The sequence below is a fragment of the Phodopus roborovskii genome, unplaced genomic scaffold (genome assembly GCF_943737965.1).
Source record: "Phodopus roborovskii unplaced genomic scaffold, PHOROB, whole genome shotgun sequence".
Lineage (NCBI taxonomy): Eukaryota > Metazoa > Chordata > Mammalia > Rodentia > Cricetidae > Phodopus > Phodopus roborovskii.
Genome location: NW_026126540.1, coordinates 18804747 through 18827654, shown reverse-complemented (window position 1 = coordinate 18827654; position 22908 = coordinate 18804747). Strand labels below are relative to the sequence as shown.

The 22908-nt window shown below is 41.7% G+C and overlaps 1 protein-coding gene across 7 annotated transcripts in view; it reads right to left on the bottom strand.

The window, feature by feature from the left end:
* Positions 1-13136: 13136 nt before the first annotated feature.
* Positions 13137-22908, bottom strand: part of Fbxw7 (F-box and WD repeat domain containing 7) — a 159137-nt gene continuing 149365 nt past the window's right edge. For all 7 annotated transcript variants that reach the window (XM_051199292.1, XM_051199293.1, XM_051199290.1 and 4 more), the window contains 5 exons: positions 21779-21892; positions 20106-20287; positions 17814-18039; positions 16028-16238; positions 13137-15066 (listed from right to left, as the gene is read on the bottom strand). In XM_051199292.1, coding sequence (XP_051055249.1) covers positions 14798-15066; positions 16028-16238; positions 17814-18039; positions 20106-20287; positions 21779-21892 — 1002 coding nt within the window. In that variant the 3' untranslated portion in view covers positions 13137-14797. The remainder of the gene's footprint in view (positions 15067-16027; positions 16239-17813; positions 18040-20105; positions 20288-21778; positions 21893-22908) is intronic.

Genomic DNA, 22908 nt, shown 5'->3' with positions numbered 1-22908 from the left:
TGGTAGGCACAGAATTTGTGGGCATAGCTCACTCTGTGAGAAGGAGCCCACACCTAACACTGCTTGGGTAACCAAGAACCAGAGACTAGATAGCCCAGAGATCTAGAGTAAAAACAAACACAACTGGTCTTTAAAAGGGGGGGGAGAATCAATAAAGTTATTCCTAATGATATTCTGCTATAGTCATAGATCTGTGCCTATTCAATCATCATCAGAGAGGTTTTTTCAGGCCTCTGATGGGAACAGATGCAGAGACCTACAGACAGATATTATGTGGAGAGAGAGTCTAAACTAGAGGTCTCCATCAAATCCCTCCCCTTAGAGCTCAGGGAATCCCATAAAAAACGAGGCAGAATATTGTAAGAAGAAGAGGGCATGGAGAGCACTAGGAGAACATATCTCTAAATCAACTAAACAAGGCACCTACAAGTCCACAGAGACTGAAGCAGCCAGCACAGGGCCTACATAGGTCTAGTTCAGGTCCGCTTTGTATATATTATAGCTATTAGCTTAGGATTTTTATGGGATTCCTGACTATGAGAGGAAGTGGGTCTCTGACTCTTGTGCCTGCTCTTGGGACTCTTTTCCTTCTGCTGGGGTTGTCATGTCAAACTTCAACATGATAGCTTTTGCTTCATCTGATTGTATTTTATTTTGTCATGGTAAAAGAATATGACTAGTTAGTCTCGTACTAACAGTGACTAGAACAAACAACATGGCTAAGCACATGAAGCATGGGTGATTGGTCCTTTGGGCTTTGTTTGTTTCCTGTATATTTTAGGGTAGAGGAGCTAATTGTACTGATGCTTTCCAATAAAGAACAACAAGGAAAGTCTACAACCTTGGGAAAATATTACAGATAATTCAAAGCAGGGCCAGTGAGATGGTCTGGGGGTAGGAAAGGGTGTTTGCCACTAAACCTGACAGCTTGCCTTCAATCCCTAGAGCACATGTACACACACACACACACACACACACACACACACAGAGAGAGAGAGAGAGAGAGAGAGTGAGAGCAAAAACCAGAGCTAAAGCCCACATCTCTGTTTTGTGCATCTCCCAATCCTGGAACTAAGTGAAGAATTTCTTGGCTGATAGTTGTGGTGGTGACAGTATGTGCCGAACCTGACTCCTGAGCTATTACTTCTTGGATGCTATCTATGGATGGGCTATGCATGCTGAGCCTAGCTCCTCTGCTACCACCACAGCACTGAGAGGCAAACATGCCTTTCAAATGGAAACACACTTTTATTTCCTGAGGGCCCTCTAATCAAGGCAAAAGCTATTACTTGATCGCATAATTAACCTTAGGAATAGAAGTGTAAACAGCACAATTCATGAAGCTGTTAATTGGTCTTTCCCGCTACCAATATTAGCCCAAGTTGATCTGTTGTTCTCCTCTGTTGAGTATTTTAAACAGGAAGTTTTCTCATTTGGATTTCTCCAGCACAACCAAGAGGGCAACGAGGAAAACACTGTGTTTCCAATGGCCTGAGAATATTTTGTAGATAAGAGCTACTTGTTTCTCCTGGAGGGAGAGACCATTGGGTATATTTGGACCCGGCTGCAGTCCGCCCTTCTGTACACTCAGTAGCTGTGGGTCCCTGATGCACGAGACCAGACCCCTAGGCAGCAGAGACATAAAACAGCCAGTAATGCTCATGTGCAGTCATGCTGCCCAACTTGCAGTCTCAGTCTCATTTAGCACTGATTTATTTGCAACAATTCCTTGAGTGAGTAGGACTAGAGATCTTGTGGGCTTGGGACCTGCAGGTAGAGTGCCTGTGTACATGCCTGTGCACATGACTGTGTACATGTGCATGTTTGAAAAAGACAGGTGCTGTCAGCTTTGGGGAGTACAGCACCAGGTTTTGGGGTTTTTTTTTTTTAGATTTATTTTCCTTATATTTAAGTGTGTGTGTGTGTGTGTGTGTGTGTGTGTGTGTGCACGCACATGCGCATGCACGCTCACATGCATGCACATGTGAGCCAGTGTCATTGGAGACTAGAAAAGGGGGTCAGATCCTTGGAGCTGAAATTACAGGCATTTGTGAGCCACCTGACATGGGTTCTAGCATCTGAACTACACTCCTCATGATGGGGCACCAAGGCTCCTAACTACTGAGCCATCTCTCCAGCCCCACAGTTCCCATGAATTTTAAATAATTGTACTTGGTGCAGGTGTACACTTACAATCTCAACACAGAAGACACAGAGGCCAGAGTTCAAGGCCAACCCGGGAGACATAGCAAGGCCTCAAAAAACAGAAGGGAGGGACAGAGGGGAGAGGAGAAGGAAGAGGGGAAGACAAGAAAAAGGAAATAGTTGTTTTCAGCAAAACAGGAGACATAAGTTATAATACAAGATATGTCACAGCATTTTTTCCTTTTCCGCAAGGCGCACCCGTGGGGGAACTTGGACCAAGGTCCAGAGGTAGCAAACAACACTTAAGGGACTCTTTCATCAAGACCCTGACTTTGGAACCTAGTCATTTAGTTAAGTTAGACCCTGAGCCTCTAAAGACTACTTTAACAAAAAAAAAAAAAAAAAAAAAAAAAAAAAAAAAAAGGCGGAGGTGGTGCATGGGCCTTAAAATATCCATAGATACTTTATAGTTGGTGACTCCAGTGAGCCATCACTAATATTTCGGGAAATTAAGAAGCTGCCTACTTCAGCAAACAACCAATGTCATTAATAAGTAATGGTTACAAGGTTCCACAAAACAGACAAATTGCTTTGAAACCTGAAGTCATCGTGCTGTATAAAAGTCGAGGCCACCAAGCAGAAAACCACAGTGAAGTGTGCACAAATGGATAGCCCATGACTACAGGACTCAAAACCACAGAGCACAGACAGGCAATGTCTGTGGCTTACAGGCCTTGCGGCAGTCTAGGGTGTGTTCAGAAGAATCAAGTGACAACCATCTGCCTGCCATTTAGACTTTGGGATTTGGCCTGCAGGGATGGGCTGACACGAGCTAGTCTTCCGTGTTGACTACCACACTTGAGGGCCACAATGGCTCAGTGGTTCTAGAACCTTCAAGGAGACCAAACCAGGGTACACGATTCACTCAAGGAACGACTGTGACTTGGCCTTTGCAAATGGAAGGGCTGTGTCGCCCACAGTACCAATGTCCACACTCTCACTCCCCCTGCCTCTTCCTGGGGACGAAAGGCCCTTGGTGTCAGGGACTTGTGAGTTTGCTCTAGGGAGGCCATGTAGCTACTAGCATCCCAGAGAACTCCCTCCAACTCACTGCTTCTAGTCTCCTACTCTGGCCTTGTTGACATTTTGCTCTAGACATTTTTTGGGGAGAGTAACAGAGTTATAAAAATGGACACTCCAAACTTAGCTTTCCAGGAAAATCAGTAATTCACACTTAGCCAAGAAGTACGTGCCAATAGAGAAAACACCTTAAGACTCTTGGTAGGAAAACTGGAAATTACGTCCCATGGTAAGAAGAACTATAGGGAAATGGAGGGAGGGGTCACTGTCCTCCAAGCTTCAGGAATGGGGCATCCTCTTCAGGAAAGGCAAACAGGCTGTCTATCCATCTGCACGTACCTGAATTAATTCAGAATGTGAATCCAAAGCTTTCTGTTTTCTAAATAACCATTTGGACTTCTGAACTCGGAGAAGTTCGTTTCCTATCATAGTGGAAAATCTGTTGTTTTCTTTTGAATTCTTTAGGGGTGCTCCAGACTCCCACTTCAACTGAGTCCAGCTACCCAGCTGTTGTCCCAGAATGCCCTTTGCTCAGCTTCTGAGTTGACATTCTATTTTCTATTTTCTGCATGACACTTTTTTTTTTTTGCCAGTGTTCTAGTGCTGTGAAGAGACACCATGACCATAGCAGCATTTATAGAGGAAAACATTTAATTGGGGCTGGCTATTGTTGCAGAAGTTTAGTCCATTATCATCATCTGGGAAATATGGGGACATTCAGGCAGACATGGTGCTAGAGAGGTAGCCAAGAGTTCTATGTCTGGATCTGTAGGCATTGAGGAGAATAAGCCACTGGGCTTGCCTTGAACTTCTGACACCTCAAAGCCCCCCCAGTGACACACTTCTTCCAACAGGGCCACACCTACCCCAAAAATGTCACATAGCCCTTTCAAATATTGCCACTCCCTAAGAGCCCAGCGGGGCTATTTTCATTCAACACACACACACACATACACACAATGTTCTTTGCTCTGGGTTCATCTCATTGTTTTGTTGAACCATCCCTTTACTAGGGAACATTTGGGACAGTGGCTGTCTGAGTCTTTCCATGTCTGAAATTTCTTTTCTCTCTCCCTCTCATTTGAAATGTGTTGGTTAATTGTTGAATCCTAATTTAAAACTAAATCACCAACTAAGTATGATTGAAGGTCCCGGGCTAGCATCTACTGCTGCTATTGAGAAATCTAAAGTTTCAATTCTTCCTCTTCCTTCTTGTCTTTTTGCAGTGCTGGGGATCTATAACCAGGGATCTCAGAGATCAGCTGGGACTTCGGGCGCTTGGTGTCTTGTTGAACAACTGAAGCGCCCACAGACACAGAGTAGTAGTAACTGGTGTCATTAAGAAGCAAAGCAAAAGCACATAGCGGGTGCACTGTAAGAGGGCTGCCCATCCTGCGCACGCAAAGCTCAAGAGGAATGGGAGGAAGGAGTTAGTGGCTAAGGCCCTGCACAATATGGGTAGTTTTCTGTTCTGACTGATGGCTTAGCCTATGCAAGAACTGTATGTGTTCTTACCCATGATGCACCCCTGCTCTTAACCATATGCACATCCAATCATTCATAGGTATAAGATGTAAATAAGCCTTTACCCCTAAATGCTTAGAAGACACAGTTTGCTTTACTGCACATGGATCTGGCTTGTGTAGGCTGAAAATAAAAAAAAAGGAAGTTAATAGTTAATAAAGAGCTCTAGGTTGGAGTGACCAATTAATTTATTTGGAGGTGGGTCTGTGTGTTGCTTGATGCAGATGTTGCGTGGTGGGGTGTTCCAGGTTACTATGTTATCCCTTCGAGCTCCCTGCTTCAGATGCCAGGGCCTTGTGCATATCTGTAAGTGCCCTGTAGACTCAGTTGTATCTCTAGCATCCCTGTCCCAAGATCTCTTTTTTAACCTTAATATTTTTTCTCTCAAGGGCATATGAACTCCCCCGCCTATTTGCTCTAAGATTTCATAATGAGGAACCATAGTACAATGGGTTCTCACATTCATTTTTCAAAGGGATCTCAGTGGTCCTTCCAATCAGTCTTCAAATCAGTTTATTTTCCTGTATTATTTTTGAATAACTCATTCTAAATTCTACAGTTTCTTTTCTGATATTCCTGTTATTCAGACACTCAGTATCCTTGATCAATCCTAATCTTTTATATTTTTCTCTACTTTTATTTTTCCCCTTTAACTTTGAATTCTTTAGTTTTTATTCTGAAGGTTTTTAATTTTTTTCTCCCACACTTTAGCTCCACAAGCTCTTTTTAAAAGTTGCATTTTACTCCCTACGAGACAGTGCAGTGTTTCCCAATGTAAGAATAGCATGACTCTTTATGTTTAAGATTCTGTATTATTTTAAATTCTGTATATGTGTATGTATGTGTAGGGGTGTGTGTGTGTGTGTGTGTGTGTGTGTGTGTGTGTGTGTGTGTGTACACACAAAAATATAGGTGACTACAGAGGCCAGAGGCATCAGATCCCTTAGAGCTGGAGTTCCAGACAATTGTGAGCCAAGTGGATGCTGGGAACCAAATTTGGTCCTTTACAAGAGCAGTTATGTACTCTTAACATCTAAACTATCTCTCTAGCTCCATATTATAGTCCCTTGCCAAGGTTATTTCATACAGTGTTTTTGTGAGATTACAATATTTTTTCAAATGCTCCACAATCCTATTTAAGAGATAGACATTAAGAGACCAAGAAAGCTGGGCACAGTGCTGTATGCTGTCTACTTGTAACTCCAGAGCGTGGGCAGAGGCAGAAGTATGACAAGTTCAAGGACAGCCTGGGCTACTCTGTTTCAGGCAAAATAATAAACACAAAGCAGTAAGCATGCCAACAGGAAGCTGCGCTTATTGGGTGGGCCAACAGCTCTGCTGGGAGACTTCTACAAGCTCTTCAGCAAAATACAGACGCTACAGCCTCCACTGACAAGTCAGTGCGCACTGATACTTTGTTTCACCTCTCCCGGGCATGTGGCTCACTCCACTGCACGCTACTTTCCCACAGGGGAGACAGTTTCAGACTCCTGGCACAGTTGGGGAGGTAGTTTGGACACTGAGTCCTGGAAGTCTTAGAGATGGGTAAGTCTGAAATGGTAACCTGAAATAGTCACCAAGACTGTGTTCATTATAGTGGCAGTGACACACTTTGGCCTCCATAAAGGCAGGATGACATGTGCTTGCCACCCCTCCCCCAATCAATGATACCTGCATTTAAAAAAAAAAAAAAAAAAAAAAAAACTTCTAGATCCATACAACATGGGTGAGATGGAATTTGAACTCAGTTGTCTTTCATTCCTGGTGATACTAATAGTAATTTGCTGCTAACCTGTATTGAAGACTCACTGTGCTTGCGTTTAACTTTCTGCATGGCCTGGCCTCCTTTCATGTCTAAGAATGCAAAAACTTGCTGTTCCTCTATTTGGATGGCTGTTTTTGGCACACAAGTAGACCAGTGGCATTTATTTTTGAAAATTCTTATATAATTGAAATCTCTATCTTCTGTAGCAACAGTTCCCCCCCTCCCAAAGACCTAAAAACAGGTTCTCTTAAAAAGGTTATTTTTACATTTATTATTTGTATGGGGGAAGGCTACAGGCATGTTAATGTCAAAGGACAACTTGTGGGAGTTAGTTTTCATGTTCCACTGTGTAAGTTCAGGGATTGAACCCAGGCTGTCGTGCTTGACGGCAAGTACCCTTCCTGCTGAGCTGGCTCACCTGCCCTAACAAGGTGGCTGATGACTTTACCAACACCATTTCCCCACTCCTGTATTTCCACTGCTGTGCGGGTCTCACTGAACAAAGTCTTCTTTGGCAACTCTTTTGTTTTTGCAGTTGGAAAAGATGGGGTCGGTTCCAGCATACAGCACTGGGAAACTAAGGTGAGTGTAGTCTACAGTTTTCTCCAGTTGAATTAAGGCTCTTGGTTGCTTTTACATCTTCCAAGTTGATAGGTCAAGAATGAGGATCACATTTGCTGGTATGGCTTGTGTGTGTATGTACATACATATTTATGTGCATATATATATAATACACACATATGCACAAACACACATACATATACATGAAACCACGTTTGTAAAAAAGCTCTGTGTGTGTGTGTGTGTGTGTGTGTGTGTGTGTGTGTGTGTATATATATATATATATATATATATATATATATATATAGAGAGAGAGAGAGAGTGAATGGTTGTGCATACCCTTAATCCCAGCATATGGGATGTGGAAATAGGCAGAGCTTTGTGAGTTCAAGGCTAGCCTGATCTACATAGAGTGTTCCATGCCATTTAGGGCTACATAGTGAGACCTTAAAAAAAGAGCTGGGTCTCTGGAACCCAATACAAGTTTGTTTTATTCTGTGTGTTTTTGACAATAAAATGAAACTGTAGTAACTGTGTCACCACACGGGTTATTTGAAAGTATTTAGAGCTGAAGTGTACAGTGGCCACTAACTGCTATAGTGTTTGTTAGGTCTCAAACTTGGGACAAACAGATGAGGTGCCAATTTAAAATATCAAAGAAGACCTGGCTGCCAGGTTCTCCCAGCATCCCTCAGTCCCCCAGTTAAAGGGCCCTCCTGGCAGGCATACCCCTCCCCTGAATTTCTCCGGCCCGGGGACTGGGCTGCCCTTCCCCCAGCTGCTTTCCCCCTATATAATCCAGCCATTTTGACAACACTGGCCCTTTTGCCTTTTTGGCCCATTTGGCCTCTTGGCTACAGGTTCCCTCTCTTCCTCTCCCCTCTCCTCACATGACCTGCCCTGGTCTGCTGGTCTTGTCCACTCTGGACTCTCCCAGATGCCTCTACGTTCTCCCTCATATCTACAATGAGTCTCCACCACTCCTACAGTAGTCATGTCCTCCTTTTAGTATATTTTTCTCTATTCAGTAGCAACTACAACCCTTTAATGACTGTTAGGTGTCAGGCACTACACTAATTTGACCTACGTTGTGTCATGTTGTCTTCATATTACCCCATTTACAGATGAGGAATCTGAAGTTCAGAGACTGGCCTATTCACCTTGAAACTGATGAAGCTACATAAGGGTAATAAGCTACTGGGAGTTGTAGTACTCCAGATGGATAGGGGTTGCTGGGAGTTGTAGTCCTCCTAGTGGGTAGTATCCATACTGTAAGGATGAGCATTTCTAATATATATATATATATATATATATATATATATATATATATATCTGACGAATGCCTAGACATCTCAGAAGGAAGGGAACTGCATTCTCAGGCCTTCAGAACTTTGTTGTATCATTCTTATTCTAAATGCTCATTTTAGGATCCAGTTTTGACAAATCTTTTTACATTGGTAAGCGTCAGCTCTCCCAGGTCTGAATCCAATCCACCACAGGTGCTCTCAGTTGCACCCTTATGTTTATGCACACAAGAATCCTTCCGGGGTGTATTTAAGCTAATCACCTTATTCTAGGAAGAGCATCGGCAGACAGACTCACATTTCTCAGTTACTTTAATGGCATCTTATGGCTGCAATGTGAATCTTAAAGTCTTATAGTGAGGAGGCCATTGCTGTTTCTTTTATGGAGGGGGGTAAATTGGTAATGTTTTTGTGGCCTATTATAGTTGAACTTTTGATTTGCAAGGGTCACTTCAAAGTAATTTTTCCTTGCAGAGCATGACTGCCGAAGTGAAACTAAGTCCAAAGACAACAGCAGATATAGATTTTGCCACAAGATGTTCAGGAGAGAACCATCAAAATGTCTACTCACTAGTTCCTTGTCCTTCAGGATCCTAAGAAGAGTCAGATCTGAAATAGAAATGCTGCTATTTTTATACTGAATTGTAATTTGGAAAGTTGCCAGGCTTTTTCAGCACTGAGTCTTCCTCGCCATTAGATCCATTTCTACCTTACACTTTGGGGAAAGGTGTGTGTTCATGTTTTCCCTTACCCTGAAGACCCTTTGAAATGACCTTTTGGTAGTTTCCTGTTGTTTTGCTTCATCCACCTGGAAAGAGGTGGCAGTTGGCAGGAACTTCAGTCATTTGGACTCCACTAGCATTAAATGGCTAGTAAGATGTGCTGGCTAGTTACAATGCCAGATCATGCTATGTTTGCTTACAGTTCAAAGCAGTGACTCAAAATAGCTGTGTGCAGCACTGTGGACCTAACAGTATCTAGCTTGTGGGAGGTAGGAAGTGCCAAAAGGAAAATTATGCACGGGCTTTTCAAATTGCCATGTTACTTAATGCAGGAGTTCAGCAACACTGTATGAACACACACAGCTTGTACCTCTCAGATCCAGTGGTCAGTGATCCACTGCAGAAGACATGGGGGGGGGGGTGGTCTGCTTGGTCAGCAAGCTCTTTTTAGGCTTGGCCTTTTGAGGCAGGCCACAGGCGCCTGATTCCCTGATCTTCCTATCTCCTGAGTGCTGGGATCACATGCAGGAGCCATGAAGACCAGTTTTTTCTTTTTTTCTTGGGTGGTGAAGAAGGAAAAGGAACAAGGGGAAGTGATAGGATATAAATACAGAAGAAACTCTTGTTCCCAGTAGTCTTTGCATATGTAAAGGTGCTTGTATACATAATCTTCAAGGTGCAACAAACCTGCCTCAAAAGCCTATATCCCAATTCATTCATGTTGTGGCAACACAGAAACACTTGGCCCTTAGAGTTACAGCACAGCTGCAGAACAGGACGCTCTGCTGCGTTGCTCTAAGGTGTGGCAGGTTAGAGCCTCCATTGGCTGGTGAGCTTGAGAGAACACAGGCAGCAGTCTGGATCTTCACTGGGGATGAGGCTTGACTAACAGAAGGGGAAGGAATGAAGCTGTCTGAGGGGAAATATTGCCTGAGAAAGACTTCCCAACATTTTCACCTTCCACACAAATGGACCAGAGGGTGGGGGTGCAGTGGCATCTGTCCCTGCTAAGCAAGCAGCAGGGCTTCCCACCAGTCCCAGGGGCAAGGCAGCAAGGCAAGAACCCCTATTTCACGAGACGAGGGAGGGACAAGGGTCTAGAAAAGCATGGCATGACTGGGGAGCTGCCTGCAACTCCGTATCCGCTGGAGACAGGCTCCAAGACTTATATTACTGTTTGTATCCTTCCTTGATCCACTCAAGTAAATGACAAACTAGCTGGAGGACTGAGAAAATGGCCCACAATTGCTGATACAAATAATCAGATGCCAATTGCTGTGTTTTGAAATTAAACGAATAGGTTGGGACAGTCATGTAGCCCTTTGGTAGGCATGAACTGTTGCTGGTTAATGAAAGAGCTGAGGCAACTCAATCTGTCAGGTGCTTCCCAGTCAGAATTATGAACAATTTCAGTAAGATCATACTCCACCTAGTCCACGATGCCCTTAGCCACATTCAACAGCATCCACTGAGTACCTGCGATGGGCTTACTTCAGTGTTGTAATCCTAGCATCAGTTTTTGTTATGATGATAGTTATGAAAATGCAGTTACATAAAGCAGCAAATTCCTTCAGTGATTTTAACTGTGGTGATTTCCTTAATTTTTTTAGAATAGGACTAACATTTTCTTTTATAGGAACAGATATACATACATACATACATGCATTCATACATACATACGGACAGGGTCTCAAGTATCCCAACCTGAAATAGAACTTGCTAGAAATAAACTTGAACTTTTGATCCTGTTGTCTCAACTTCCTCAATGTTGGGATGACAGGAATCACAATAGTTGGTGTAGTAGCATCTTTCTTTGCCAGTGAACTTGTGGTGGCCACACCCTTTACCTGTGGTTTCAGGTGCAGACATGATCCATTATAAGGTAGAGGAGGGGCTGGCTCAAACCCGCTTCCACTACAAGTTGGTTTATATAGTGCTAAGGATTGGACCTGGGGCTTTCTGCATGCTGGTACATCCTCAAAAATTATGTATTCCTAGAACACTTAACAACTGAGTAGACACACAGACACAAAATCATTGTTAGGTGCTCACGTTTTTATAAGAGGGCAGAATCTATATGACTTCACATAATGTAAATTAGTATAATACAATGTATCACATATATATATCAATGCCATTTTCATTATATACCTGGATGAACCACAAAAAAGTTGTCAAATGCTGCTTTGTCCCACTGAACTTCCCCTTGGGGAAGGGGACAAGTAGGCAGAGTCAACAGCACAGAGTCTGGGAGACAAGCTGGAGTAGCAATCTCAGTTTATTTTAGGAGGGGAAAGCCTTAAATATTCTCCACCCACGGTGGGGGGGGCGCAACACTGGCATCAGGGTCTCTTGTGGCTGGAGACTGGTTCAGGTCATCTTGTTTCATAGAACATCAGCTGTTGCTAGGGGCTCCCTTGGCAGACCTAGGTTGGCTCAACTCGGGGAAGTTACTGTACTGCATGCTCAGATAGCCAGTTTAGGCCAGTAAGGGCCTGCTGGACCCCAGGTCCTTCATGCCTGGGCAAATATCCACCCCCCCCACAGTCAAATACAGAACACTGTGCTGATCTGGTTCTGCTATCTTAAAAAACTGTATTTCTTTGTGTGTACGATGGGGGCAGGTATAGCATTTATGACATGGCGCACGTGTTAGTCAAAGATCACCTTTTAGGAGTTGGTGCTCTCCTGTCATGAGTCCTGGGGTCAGACCTCAGAGCACCAAGCCTGTGTATTAGTCCACCTTGGTAGCCTAGTGAACATTTAACAGTAGCTATATTTCACTGAGTTTTACCTGCTGCGGAAGACCTACTGCCTTGTAATATCCTCACATCACCCTTAGGAGCTAAAGACCTACTGTAATATTCTCCCATCACCCTCAGGAGCTGAAGACCTACTGTACTTTGTAACATCCTCATATTACCCTTAGATCTTCCAAATTGTAAAATGTGAGGACAGATGAGGTTGAACCGTCAAAGATCTGGTAACTGACGTTAGAAATGGGATGCCTGATTATCTGCAACAAATCAGTGAGCCCTTATCTTCTGTCAATGCTTTAAAGGTGGGTGTTTTCTTCAATTATACCACAGTGTAGCCTCATTTAGGTAATCCTTTGAAAACATCAGTTTCCAAGAACTGTATCAGCCATTTAATTTTTGTTGACTAACATCACTAATGTCAGCAGCAGGCATAGCTCTGGGCTGAGGCCTAGTCTTCTCAAGAGCTGCACTTATAGCACAAAAGTCTACAATATGTATTGCTTTTTGTCATGTAACACTAGAATCTCCACTGTTACTTTCCCTATTGTTCTTATCCTGTGGTTTGCTGAGGCTGAGTAAACCAAAGAGCTTCCAAAACAGTGTGTTAGCCAGTGCCTCTCCAGGGTAAAAGTCATGTTCAACAGACTCCTGGGCCTACTCCTGTGATATGACTCAGCCTTTGAGTAGTGGGGCTCTGTGAAGAGAGAGAGTCTTGTCTACAAGGAAGGACTCCGTGTTTACTTGAGACTTGTTTCTTATGGCCTGGATAGTTGAGATTATTAGAGATATATGTCGTTTCAGACTCTGTAATGGCAAAGGAACATGTAAGCTCTCACCCGCACACCCACCCACTCACACACACACTGAATTTCCCTCCCAAACCTTGTTTTAGTTTGCTAGAATTTCATCAAAGGCGGCACTGGGATTTGCTTTGGAAAACAGGGGTTGGATGCTGCCATTACACTGGTCACTCTGGGGCACCACCTGAACAGCTTGAGCTGCCCCTCTCAGGTCCACCTTTGAGGTGTTGAAGACACTAGGTGCCATGTTTATAGACCAAATGCAAACACGGGGGTAAGTACAGTGCAGTGGTGTCCTTGCCACTCCTTCCTTCAGGTGACTTCCACAGTGCCTCGCCCATGGGTGAGCTTGGAAGCATTGATTCCTATGCTACAGGGGAGGGGATGCTAAGACACCAAAACCCGACTATTTAAAATACTAGACACAAACACTCTATAACGAAACAGTATTATCTAAGTGGAAGAAACAGGCGTAATAACATGAAAAAACACATTTTATTGCACTTAAGTTATAAGAAAATAAAATTTCTAAGTGAATCAAACCATAGACACAATCCCTTTAAAGGTTGTTTTCCTCCATCATGTCAGGTTGTTACATAACTAAAATTAACCAACTTGAATCTGATTGTTTTAAATCAGACTATAAATAAAACAAACAAAAAATAAACAGGAGGAGGAAAAGAAAAGACTGCCTAGGATACAGTGTTAACCACTTTCACAGTTCAGCTTGAGTTACGGCTCCTGGTGAATGAGGCGGACCACCTGACTCCTGTGCATCGCGCTGGTTTGAGGGTGACACCGTCACTACAGAGCGAATGTTCCTCTCACGTCAGTTACTCAGAGCAATGAAACTGTAACAGTTGTTTTCCCAAATACTGTAAGATGCTACGACTGACCAGCAACTTCCTTTTATTCTGTATTTTATATATATCTTTAAAATATCTTGTCAGTTTTACTATGTACGTTCATCCATTCACCACAGCCCTCAAAAAGAAGTTTCTCCACAGAACAGACACCTCAGGCTCTGTCCCAAGGAATGTGTTTTAATTTTTGCCCAGATAAAAGAAAATAAGCTTTGCACACACTCTCAATTCTTTATTTGCAGGCAAACTTCACTCTTTATTATCTGAAACTTTTCCATTCTCAGCCTCTTAGAGGCACAGATGGCTCAAGTTTCAGTGGCAAAAAGTCTTTTTTTCTGTAACCAAACTAGAGCAAATTTGGAATTCAGTCTGGGACTAAAACGTCACAGCAGAAAAAAATAAAAAAAAAAAATAATTTGCTTTTTCTTTCTTTCATTTAGCAGCATAAATAAGTTTGGCCACTGGGAGTACAGTACAGGGGTGGGACAACGATCCCCTACTTGAAGACCTACTTCTAGCACCAGCATCAAGAATTAAATCCATCTCAGGACTCACAGAACCCAGGACAACTTGCCACCTTTGAGCAACATATGCATTGAAGAGTGTATATGGAAGCAACAGTAAATAGATTAACAGAGGCTAATACTGTGATTGATTGACATTGGCAATGGCTGGCAAAAAAAGAAAAAAAAAAGAAAAAGAAAAAGAAAGCTTCATGATAACTGTACAAAAACAATTCACAGTAATTTCTTTAAGCTTTTCCACTTCAGAAAAATGACTTTTTGTTACAGATGCTCTCTGATTAGAAGATCAACCAACAAGTGTTTGGATATTATTGCCACTCCTTTCTAGGTGACGGTCAAAATGTCTTGGTGTAGCTCTGCCCAATGACCACTGGAGAAGAAAAATAAAAAAGAATTGCACCTGGTTGGATTTAGAAAGTCTCCTTTCGCAAAGCTGCCCCTCAGTCAGAAGTGAAGCCTTTAGGTGATGTGACAGCTGCGCCTCCTGTCAGTTGCGGTTTCTTGTCTCTTCCTCGATCCTTCTTACCTTCTTAGTCTGTAGGTCTTTTCGATCTGTTGCCCCAAGCCAACTTCCTGCACCACTGAGTACAAGGGATTTTTTTCCTTTTCTTTTTTCTCTTTTTTTTCTTTTTTTTTTTTTCTTTTCTGTGTTTTTTTTTTTTTTTTCTTTTCAATTTTTATTTTTGAGCAGGGGGAAGGTCAGGGAGTATATTGTCTACACAGTTGGACAAAATTCATCTTGTTTGCTCTTCATTTCATGTCCACATCGAAGTCCAGCACCAACAGCTTGGTTTCTTCAGTCCCATTCCGACTCCCAACCGCACACACCAGCTTGGTGTTAGAGGCTCTGATCCGCCACACAACCCCCCCACTTCCCCCGCTCTCCAATGTGACTAGGTTTCGAATGAATTCACCCGTTTTCAAGTCCCAGAGTTTTACAGTTCCATCATCTGAGCTGGTAATTACAAAGTTCTTGTTGAACTGTAAACAGGTCACAGCACTCTGATGCTTGTTGGGACCTAGGCAAAAAGCACAGGGACTTAATTACTAGTTAGAAACCATGGTAAGGGGCTTGTGTACAGGACTTGTCATCTTCTAGTTAGAACATACAAGAAATTTAACATTTAAAGAGTTGCACCTTTAGAAACTTTGTTGTAGTTTAAGACCAGCTTGGATGTATAAAAAAAAGAAAAGAAAAAGAAAGAAAAAATAAAACTCTGGTAGCTACTTGTAAGTGAAGCACCAGTCCTCAAAGTCTGCCTCCCTGTGAGCCTGGTGAGCCACCAGACACACGTTTTGTTCTCTATGAAGGACAGCTTCACACATTCTACTGCTGGGAAAATGGATCTGATAGATCTGTCACTCTACCACTGTGAACTGACCAGTCAAAGAAGAAAACTGAACTTCCACTGTCCCCAAATTCTCAGGGACGGTCAAAATTCACGGACAAAGGCCACTACATGATGCCCCCACTAAGAACAAACAAAACAAACCTTCTAAGGGCTGCATTTAAGAATCAAAAAGTGAATCATGAAGAACCCAATGGTGCTGTGCCTCTCCCACAGTCTCTTTATCTCAGAGGGAACTATTAATCCTTCCCATCCCAATGAGGCAGATGGCTAAGTGGAGGCCAAGGTAATTTCATATCAGAGATGCTTCAATTCAAAATATAATGATCAGTCAAAAAAAAAAAAAAAAAAAAAAAAAAAAGTATTGCTTCTATGAGACAGCCAAGTCTTTCTTCTCATGGTTAAGATTAAATAGAGTCAACTGAACATGCAGGAAATGAGTAAGAATTTTCACATTAAAGATACAATTGAAAACCATTTTTCAAGGTGGCCTAGTTTTGAAAGCCAAACATTCATAAAGTCATCAGGAGTAAGTACTCTGCATGAGGTTAAATCTCTGCTCTACACAGGTTCTCTCTTGAATAGCAATGGCATTTTGAAAGAACACGGCTGAAGAAAGACTAATATTTACCTTGCAATGTTTGTAAACACTGTCCTGTTTTGATATCCCAGATTTTAACTGTAGAATCTGCATTCCCAGAGACAAGAATATTGTCTTTGAGTTCCATTCCACTTGTTAACGACTGGTGTCCTGTTAACGTGTGAATACAATTCCCTGTCTCCACATCCCAGACTCGAATTGATGTATCCAGAGATCCACTCACCACATGGATGCCATCAAACTACAACAGACACAGTGCATTAGAAAAGAAACGTGGATTCCTTTCTTATCAGCTGGTAGACCTTACTCACAATGGGGAGGGGGCTGCAACAACATGTAAGGCCAGAACAAAGAGTGCATTGGGATAAACTCAAAGGTAAGCAAGCTGATGTGCACGCCACTATGCCAACCTGTGATCATGTCTCCAAAATATTTTCATAAATTCTCTTAGAATTAAAAACAAAAAAGAGGAAACTGAATGAAACTACCCAATAGTTCAAAAAGAGGAAGAAACAACTTCAAAAAGAAAAAGAAGAACCGAAGAGAAAGGACAGCATTCCTTTCAGATCACCTGGTTCCAGCTGGAAGCTATATCCCATGTATTCAGCAAGAAAGCTGAGTCTGACTTACCTACAGTAAGCTCAAGCCAGAGCTTGAGAAAAAAGCCATGCCTATTAGCACTGAAGGCATGGGAAGGGTCATAGATAACTTTTGTGATGCTTAAAAGTAAATTTCATTAAAAATTGTTTGTAAAATGAATGAAGTTGTTTACAAGAACTTATTGCTATTTAGGAAATTAGCAAAAGATAATTACATCAGGAATTAGAAGAGGAGACATTTTAGTAATTAAAAGTAAGCTATGTAGTCTCTCCAGCTTCCCAAGGACACTGAAAGCCAATAAACATCTACCAATCCCCAGGGGGTATATATAATACCTGACTATATATTCTGAGATCGTTCTCTATGGTTCTAAGCACACAAGTAGCAACAACAGTGGCAGCCAATCCCCTCCTCTTGGAAGCCATCATCTTTTCTAAAGTAATCAACATCTTTATCATATATCAATATTTTATTACTTGGGCAGTACCATCAGTTAAGTAAGAATCAAATGCCCCAAGAACAGCAATGTCAGCACTGGGATTCTGTTCTATTTGGCTGATCACTAACAGGCAAGTAACTGGGAAGGAAATTATGTAACAGGAAGTTTTTAAAAATGGAAAATGCTGCATTTCCAGAAATAAATGCGACCCACGCTTAACATCTAGTTACTGAAGATCTTGAAACATTATAATCTATTAATAAATATCAAGTTCAAATCTAAACTTAGTCAAATCTAAATTAGTCAAATTCACCTTTCTATGGCTCCAAGTCAATGGCCCTGGGCAAGTATGTAGCTTGCTGCAGAAAGGCTCCTCGGCCACTTTAAATGGGGATGGAATCACAATTACATGGCCCATCAACTTTTAGCTATTAAGGCGAAGGGGCAGCTTTTGGCCAAATTAATCCTCAGCTAAGGAGTTTATTAAAATCCAAGTTATTCTCCTATGAGATTATCTATTAATTAATGTGGCAAAATTTACAGCCCTGATGTATCAGGTTTTAAGACAAATATTTGCATTTTAGAAAGAAAGCAGATCAGAAAAATTGAAACCATTAAATCAGCTAAATGATTTTGAAATTTACTGTTTTCTTCATGGTAACTTTAAGGTATATATAAACAGCAACTTGACAGTAACTAGCTGAGGAGAACAATCTTATGAATCATCACCAGAGCATCTAAGGGTGGGGGTGGGTGAGACAGCCTCTTGCTTCTTACCTGTAATGAATAGACTCTATTAGTGTGTCCCTGCAACGTGTGGAGACAGGTCTCAGTCTCTGGATCCCACACCTTCACCATAAAATCATATGCTCCACTAACAACCCTCCTGCCATCATATTGAACACAGCGGACTGCTGCTACATGACCCATCAAGACATGTAAACACTGGCCGGTCTCAATATCCCAAACCCTAAGAGTGGCATCTCGAGAACCGCTAACAACTCTGCAGAGAGGGAACAGAAAACAAGCTATTAGAATTCCAAAGAGCATGCATGCACACAACAGGTAAAAAACTGATGGGAGATGTCATTCTGTATATATGTTTCTCATATTGGTTAATGAATAAAGCACTGTTGGCCAATAGGAAAGGAAGATAGGAGGGACTAGGAGACAAGGAGGAAAGAGGAGCCAAGATGGAGAGTCGGGAGAAAGTATTATGCGGGCCGGCTCCCCGGTAAGAGAAATACATAGATCAACAGAAATGGGTTAATACTTAAGACAGAGCTAGCCGATAAGAAAGTTCTCTTCTTAAACAGAACAGAAACACTTTAACAAGACACCTAATGCCTTCAGATATTAATTCCAGTTACTCTGCCTGGGAAGTGAGGAAGACTAGAAGTTCATCTGGTTGGTTCCTCATGACTTATGGACCTTGGTTCCATGGTACAGTTTGGAAACTACACCATATTCAAGAAGCAAGCCGCTCTCCATACACACAACTTATCTTGATTAGAAGTGAAATGGTAGCGTGGCACATGCAGCTCAACCCTCTACACAGAATTAGGTAGTACTAACTTAGAACAATCCAAAACCTTCTTTATGATCTTTGTCATTCCATTCCATTTCAGTTATGAACTCCTATTACCTATTTGAGAATGTAATCTTTTCAATATGATTGTTTTTCAAAAATAACTTTAAATTTTAATTGGGACTCAGAAAACTAGGGCTGTTTCCTTATACTGCTATGCAGGGAAAGTCAGTTTCAGACACACGCTGATGCAGATCTTTAAAGATACTCCTATAGAAGTTAACAGAAATGCCTTCAGAAATGGGCTCAATGTTACAGAACTATACTTGCCTAAAAACCAGAGTGATACAACCATGCAGTTACCTCTGGATTGCTAACCAGGCACCTTTATGTCGTATTCCCAAGAGATAAGTCAGTCTCCACATTTGAAAAGAGTGGAATGATGAAGCATGGGAAAATGAGTGCAACCAAAATGGAAATGCAAGGTCTCTTGAAACTCATCCCTTAAATTTTAATCACACAACACACTGTGCAAAGCAGGTTCAAAGTGAAAGTAAAAAGGAGTCCCTCTGTTCATATCACACCTGTAGGGGACAGCCTACTTACCCAAACAGTTCTTAATAGATAAAACACCATGGACAGAGTTACAGATCATGGCTGCTGTGTGTGTGGATCCACTGTAAGGGTTCTTCTAAGATACACTGTTTTAGAGGAAAACTTTCCTCTAAAAGCTGTGAGTTCAAGGACCCTCCTGTCTCTATCTTCCCCATTCAAAGACTAGCAGCATGTTATCACATGAGGACAAAACAACAGTTTTTTGACAAATGAAGTAGAAAACACAATTTTTCAGCTGGGTACAATGAAGATGTGCTAACAGGACATGGTTGTGGCAGGAGGACACTGCAGGTAAGACAAGAAGCACCAGGCAGAGGCACTGGCAAAGAATGGACAAGCAGCCAGGCTTGGCTGAAACAGCTCTGAAAACGGGATTGAAGGGTCTCTCTTCATTTGGTTTGCAGCAGTGGGGCAGCAATGCTATCCTAATACCAGAGCTCGCTGTCGGCCATGGAAAAGTCAAGACCACACCTGAGATCTCTGCACAGTCCAGATGGCAGGTAATGTGAAAATAAGTTAAAGCCCTGGATGTGATAGAATGGCGGCATGGGGGGAGGAGGGGGGTCACTCAAGGACTCAGAGGCTAAAGTCGCAGTGATTGCATTTGTTGCTCTTGCATAGCATAATATGATTGTCAGGAAAGAAAATTATTTTTTGTTTTGAAGATGATGGATGAGTCATCAAATGAACAACAAAAGGAATTTGAGAGCACAGCATCAAGAGAAAGAGGCTATAGTATCACCAAATGAAGAAGGAAATGTTAAAGCAATCTTCTAATTTTAAGCCGATATAACCTGATTTTACTAACTAAGGAACACTGCACTGTAATCACTATGTCTACTTTAGGAGCTCATTAGCACTATATGAATCTCAAATTCACAAGTAACAGAAGTGAAAAGTTCCCATCATAATGGGATTTCCTTTACCTTTTTTCATGGAGATGCATACAACGTACAGTAGAAGTGTGCCCATATAAAGTATGTATACACTCTCCAGTCTCAGCATTCCATACTTTGAGTGTCCGGTCAGTGGATCCACTAATGATGATATTGTCTCTCATCTGTGATGACCATACTCCACCTGTGTGTCCCACTAATGTTCTTAGACACTGAAAAAACACTTCAGGTGATTAATTTTAGGTAGAAATGAAAGCAAGTCAAAAACATACTAACATTAAAATCTGGAATAAATCTTACATATTCAACTTTATTAGATCACCAGGAAAGCATTCTGCACATCAATGCTACATGACACCATTATTACCAAATTGTTTATTTTGTAGCACTAGTATATGCTTATGCACACAAACACAACTGAGGAACAAGTATAGACAAAGGAACATGATATGAAACAGATTAACATGACAGGGCTGGAAAAATGGTTCAGTGGTTAAGAGCACCAGCTGCTCTTTCAGGGACCTGGGTTTGATTCCCAGCACCTAATAACCACCTATACTCCAGTGCCAGGGAATCCGATGCCCTCTTCTGGTCTCCGAGGGCACCTGACATGCATGTGGCACACAGATACACATACACACACACACACACTCACATTCAGGCATATATACATACATATAGGTAAACACATACATAAAATAATAAAATTAACTAAAAAATGTAAAAAGAATCATATGATACAAAGCATAAGACATGACAGAAAGCAAACATAATAATTAGCAAGCAAATTCAATAGCTCTAGCCTGGCCACTATGATTAAATAACATTAAAATTGCAAAAGGGTGTCTCCCATGGAGAACTAAGGCAAGAATGCCAAGAGAGTTGGGTGTGGCCACATACCACAGTCCATCCATCTGCCTGAAGGCGGCAGTTAGGGGCTGGCCATCCTACTCTAGACATGTAAAGACAGACATAGAGACTCTGAGATAAGTCCAAAACTAATACCATATCCTGGAAACGTGTAGCTGTTTTGAAGATTTCAACATCTGCTTTGAGTATTTATAAGAGTCTTGTCCAAGGAACAACAGAGCAAAAGATATTTTTTTAAAAAACCAAAGATTTTTCTCATACTTTCTTCTGTTACCTTTTAAATGGTTGATTACTTAATTCATAAAATAATTATCCTTTGGACAGATAAAGTCAATTATTCACTAGAGACTCATTAAAGAATGCTATGTGAAATAAAGCTACTGCTTGGCTCTTCAACCCAATATTTAAAATTTCCCCTGCTTCATTTCCTTACCATTTAAGTCTGAGACAACTTTAGATTAAACAGGATTTACTTGACTTCTAAATTATAGATAGCTCAGCAACAAAGCAGTCTATAAGGAAAATTACAAATCACCCAGTCATATTTTGGAAGACATTAGGGAGCTATGATGGGCAAGGTGAGAAGTAAGGTCAGAGAAGAGACATCTGAGAAATCTTACATTATTTAAGTGATAAAGACAACAAACTACTTAAATGAAGGAACTACCACTGCCACCATGCCAAAGGGACATAAACACAGGAAGAAGGACCACATTTCTAAAGACAGCCAGACATTTGTTGTTAACAGTACAGCTGAGGATCCAACACGCACTTTACTGTGACTGCACACACAAAATGGTGACTCATGGAAGTATGGAAAGAAGTGAACTTACTTTGCCCGTGACTGCTGACCAAACTTTTAAAGTGTTGTCATCAGAACCACTAACTATGCGGTTACCACAAAACTGTAAGCATGTGATCACATGATCATCATGCCCTTTCAGCACCTACAAGAAAAATGTACATATCACATGTATGTTATTACATCACAGTGAAAATGTTGCAGAGATGGCTCAGATATACAGGACCTGGAGCCAAATCCCCAGAACCCACATAAAAACTGGGCAGTCACATACAGGCCTGTAACTCAAGGAGAACCGCCGGAGCTTATGGTTGCCAGCCTAGCTCCAGGATCAGTGAGATACTCTGTCTCAAGTAAGGCAGACAGAGTGTGGCGACAGGAACACTGTCAGGCCTGTGTGTGTGTGTGTGTGTGTGTGTGTGTGTGTGTGTGTGTGTGTGTGTGCGCGCGCGAGGGCATATGCAAGGACACACACACACACACACACACACACACACACGCACGCACGCACAACCCCAGTGAAAGCAAGAATGAACTGTGTGTCAGAACAGTAGTCTATTTTTAGAATGAAATTTATATAAAATATACAGCACATCCTGGGCTACCAAGTGAGCTCCAGGCCAGCCTGGATAACCTAGGCAAACCTCAGCTCAAAATTAAAACCAGAAGAACAAGAGGTAGAAGTGGACAGGGCTCTGGGTTCAACTTTTAGCACTGCAAAAAAAAAAAAGCACCTAGAAACAGGAATAACAAATAAGTTTTTTCAAACTAAAAACTATGCTAGTACATGGTGCCATAAATTGATTAATATTTTTGTTATAAAAATATATGAATTGAGGATTTCTATCACTTATAGATGTGAAATAATAATATAAGACAGAAAATGAGACTTCTGCTTCAAATTATAAAAAAACAAAGCACAGAAAAAGTCACAAAAAACCAAAACTGATATTTCTAATAATAACAATATCACACAGAGTGCCCAACTCATATTTTTCAGGAGAGACTTCTTTGAGATAAGGTCTCACACCATATCATAGGTTGGCCTAGAACTCAGTAATGTTGCCCAGGTTGGCCTTAAACTCACAGCTGTCCTCCTGTCTCAGCTTTTTGTGTACAGGAATTGAGTACTTCTTGAGTACAAGCATGAGCCACCATGCC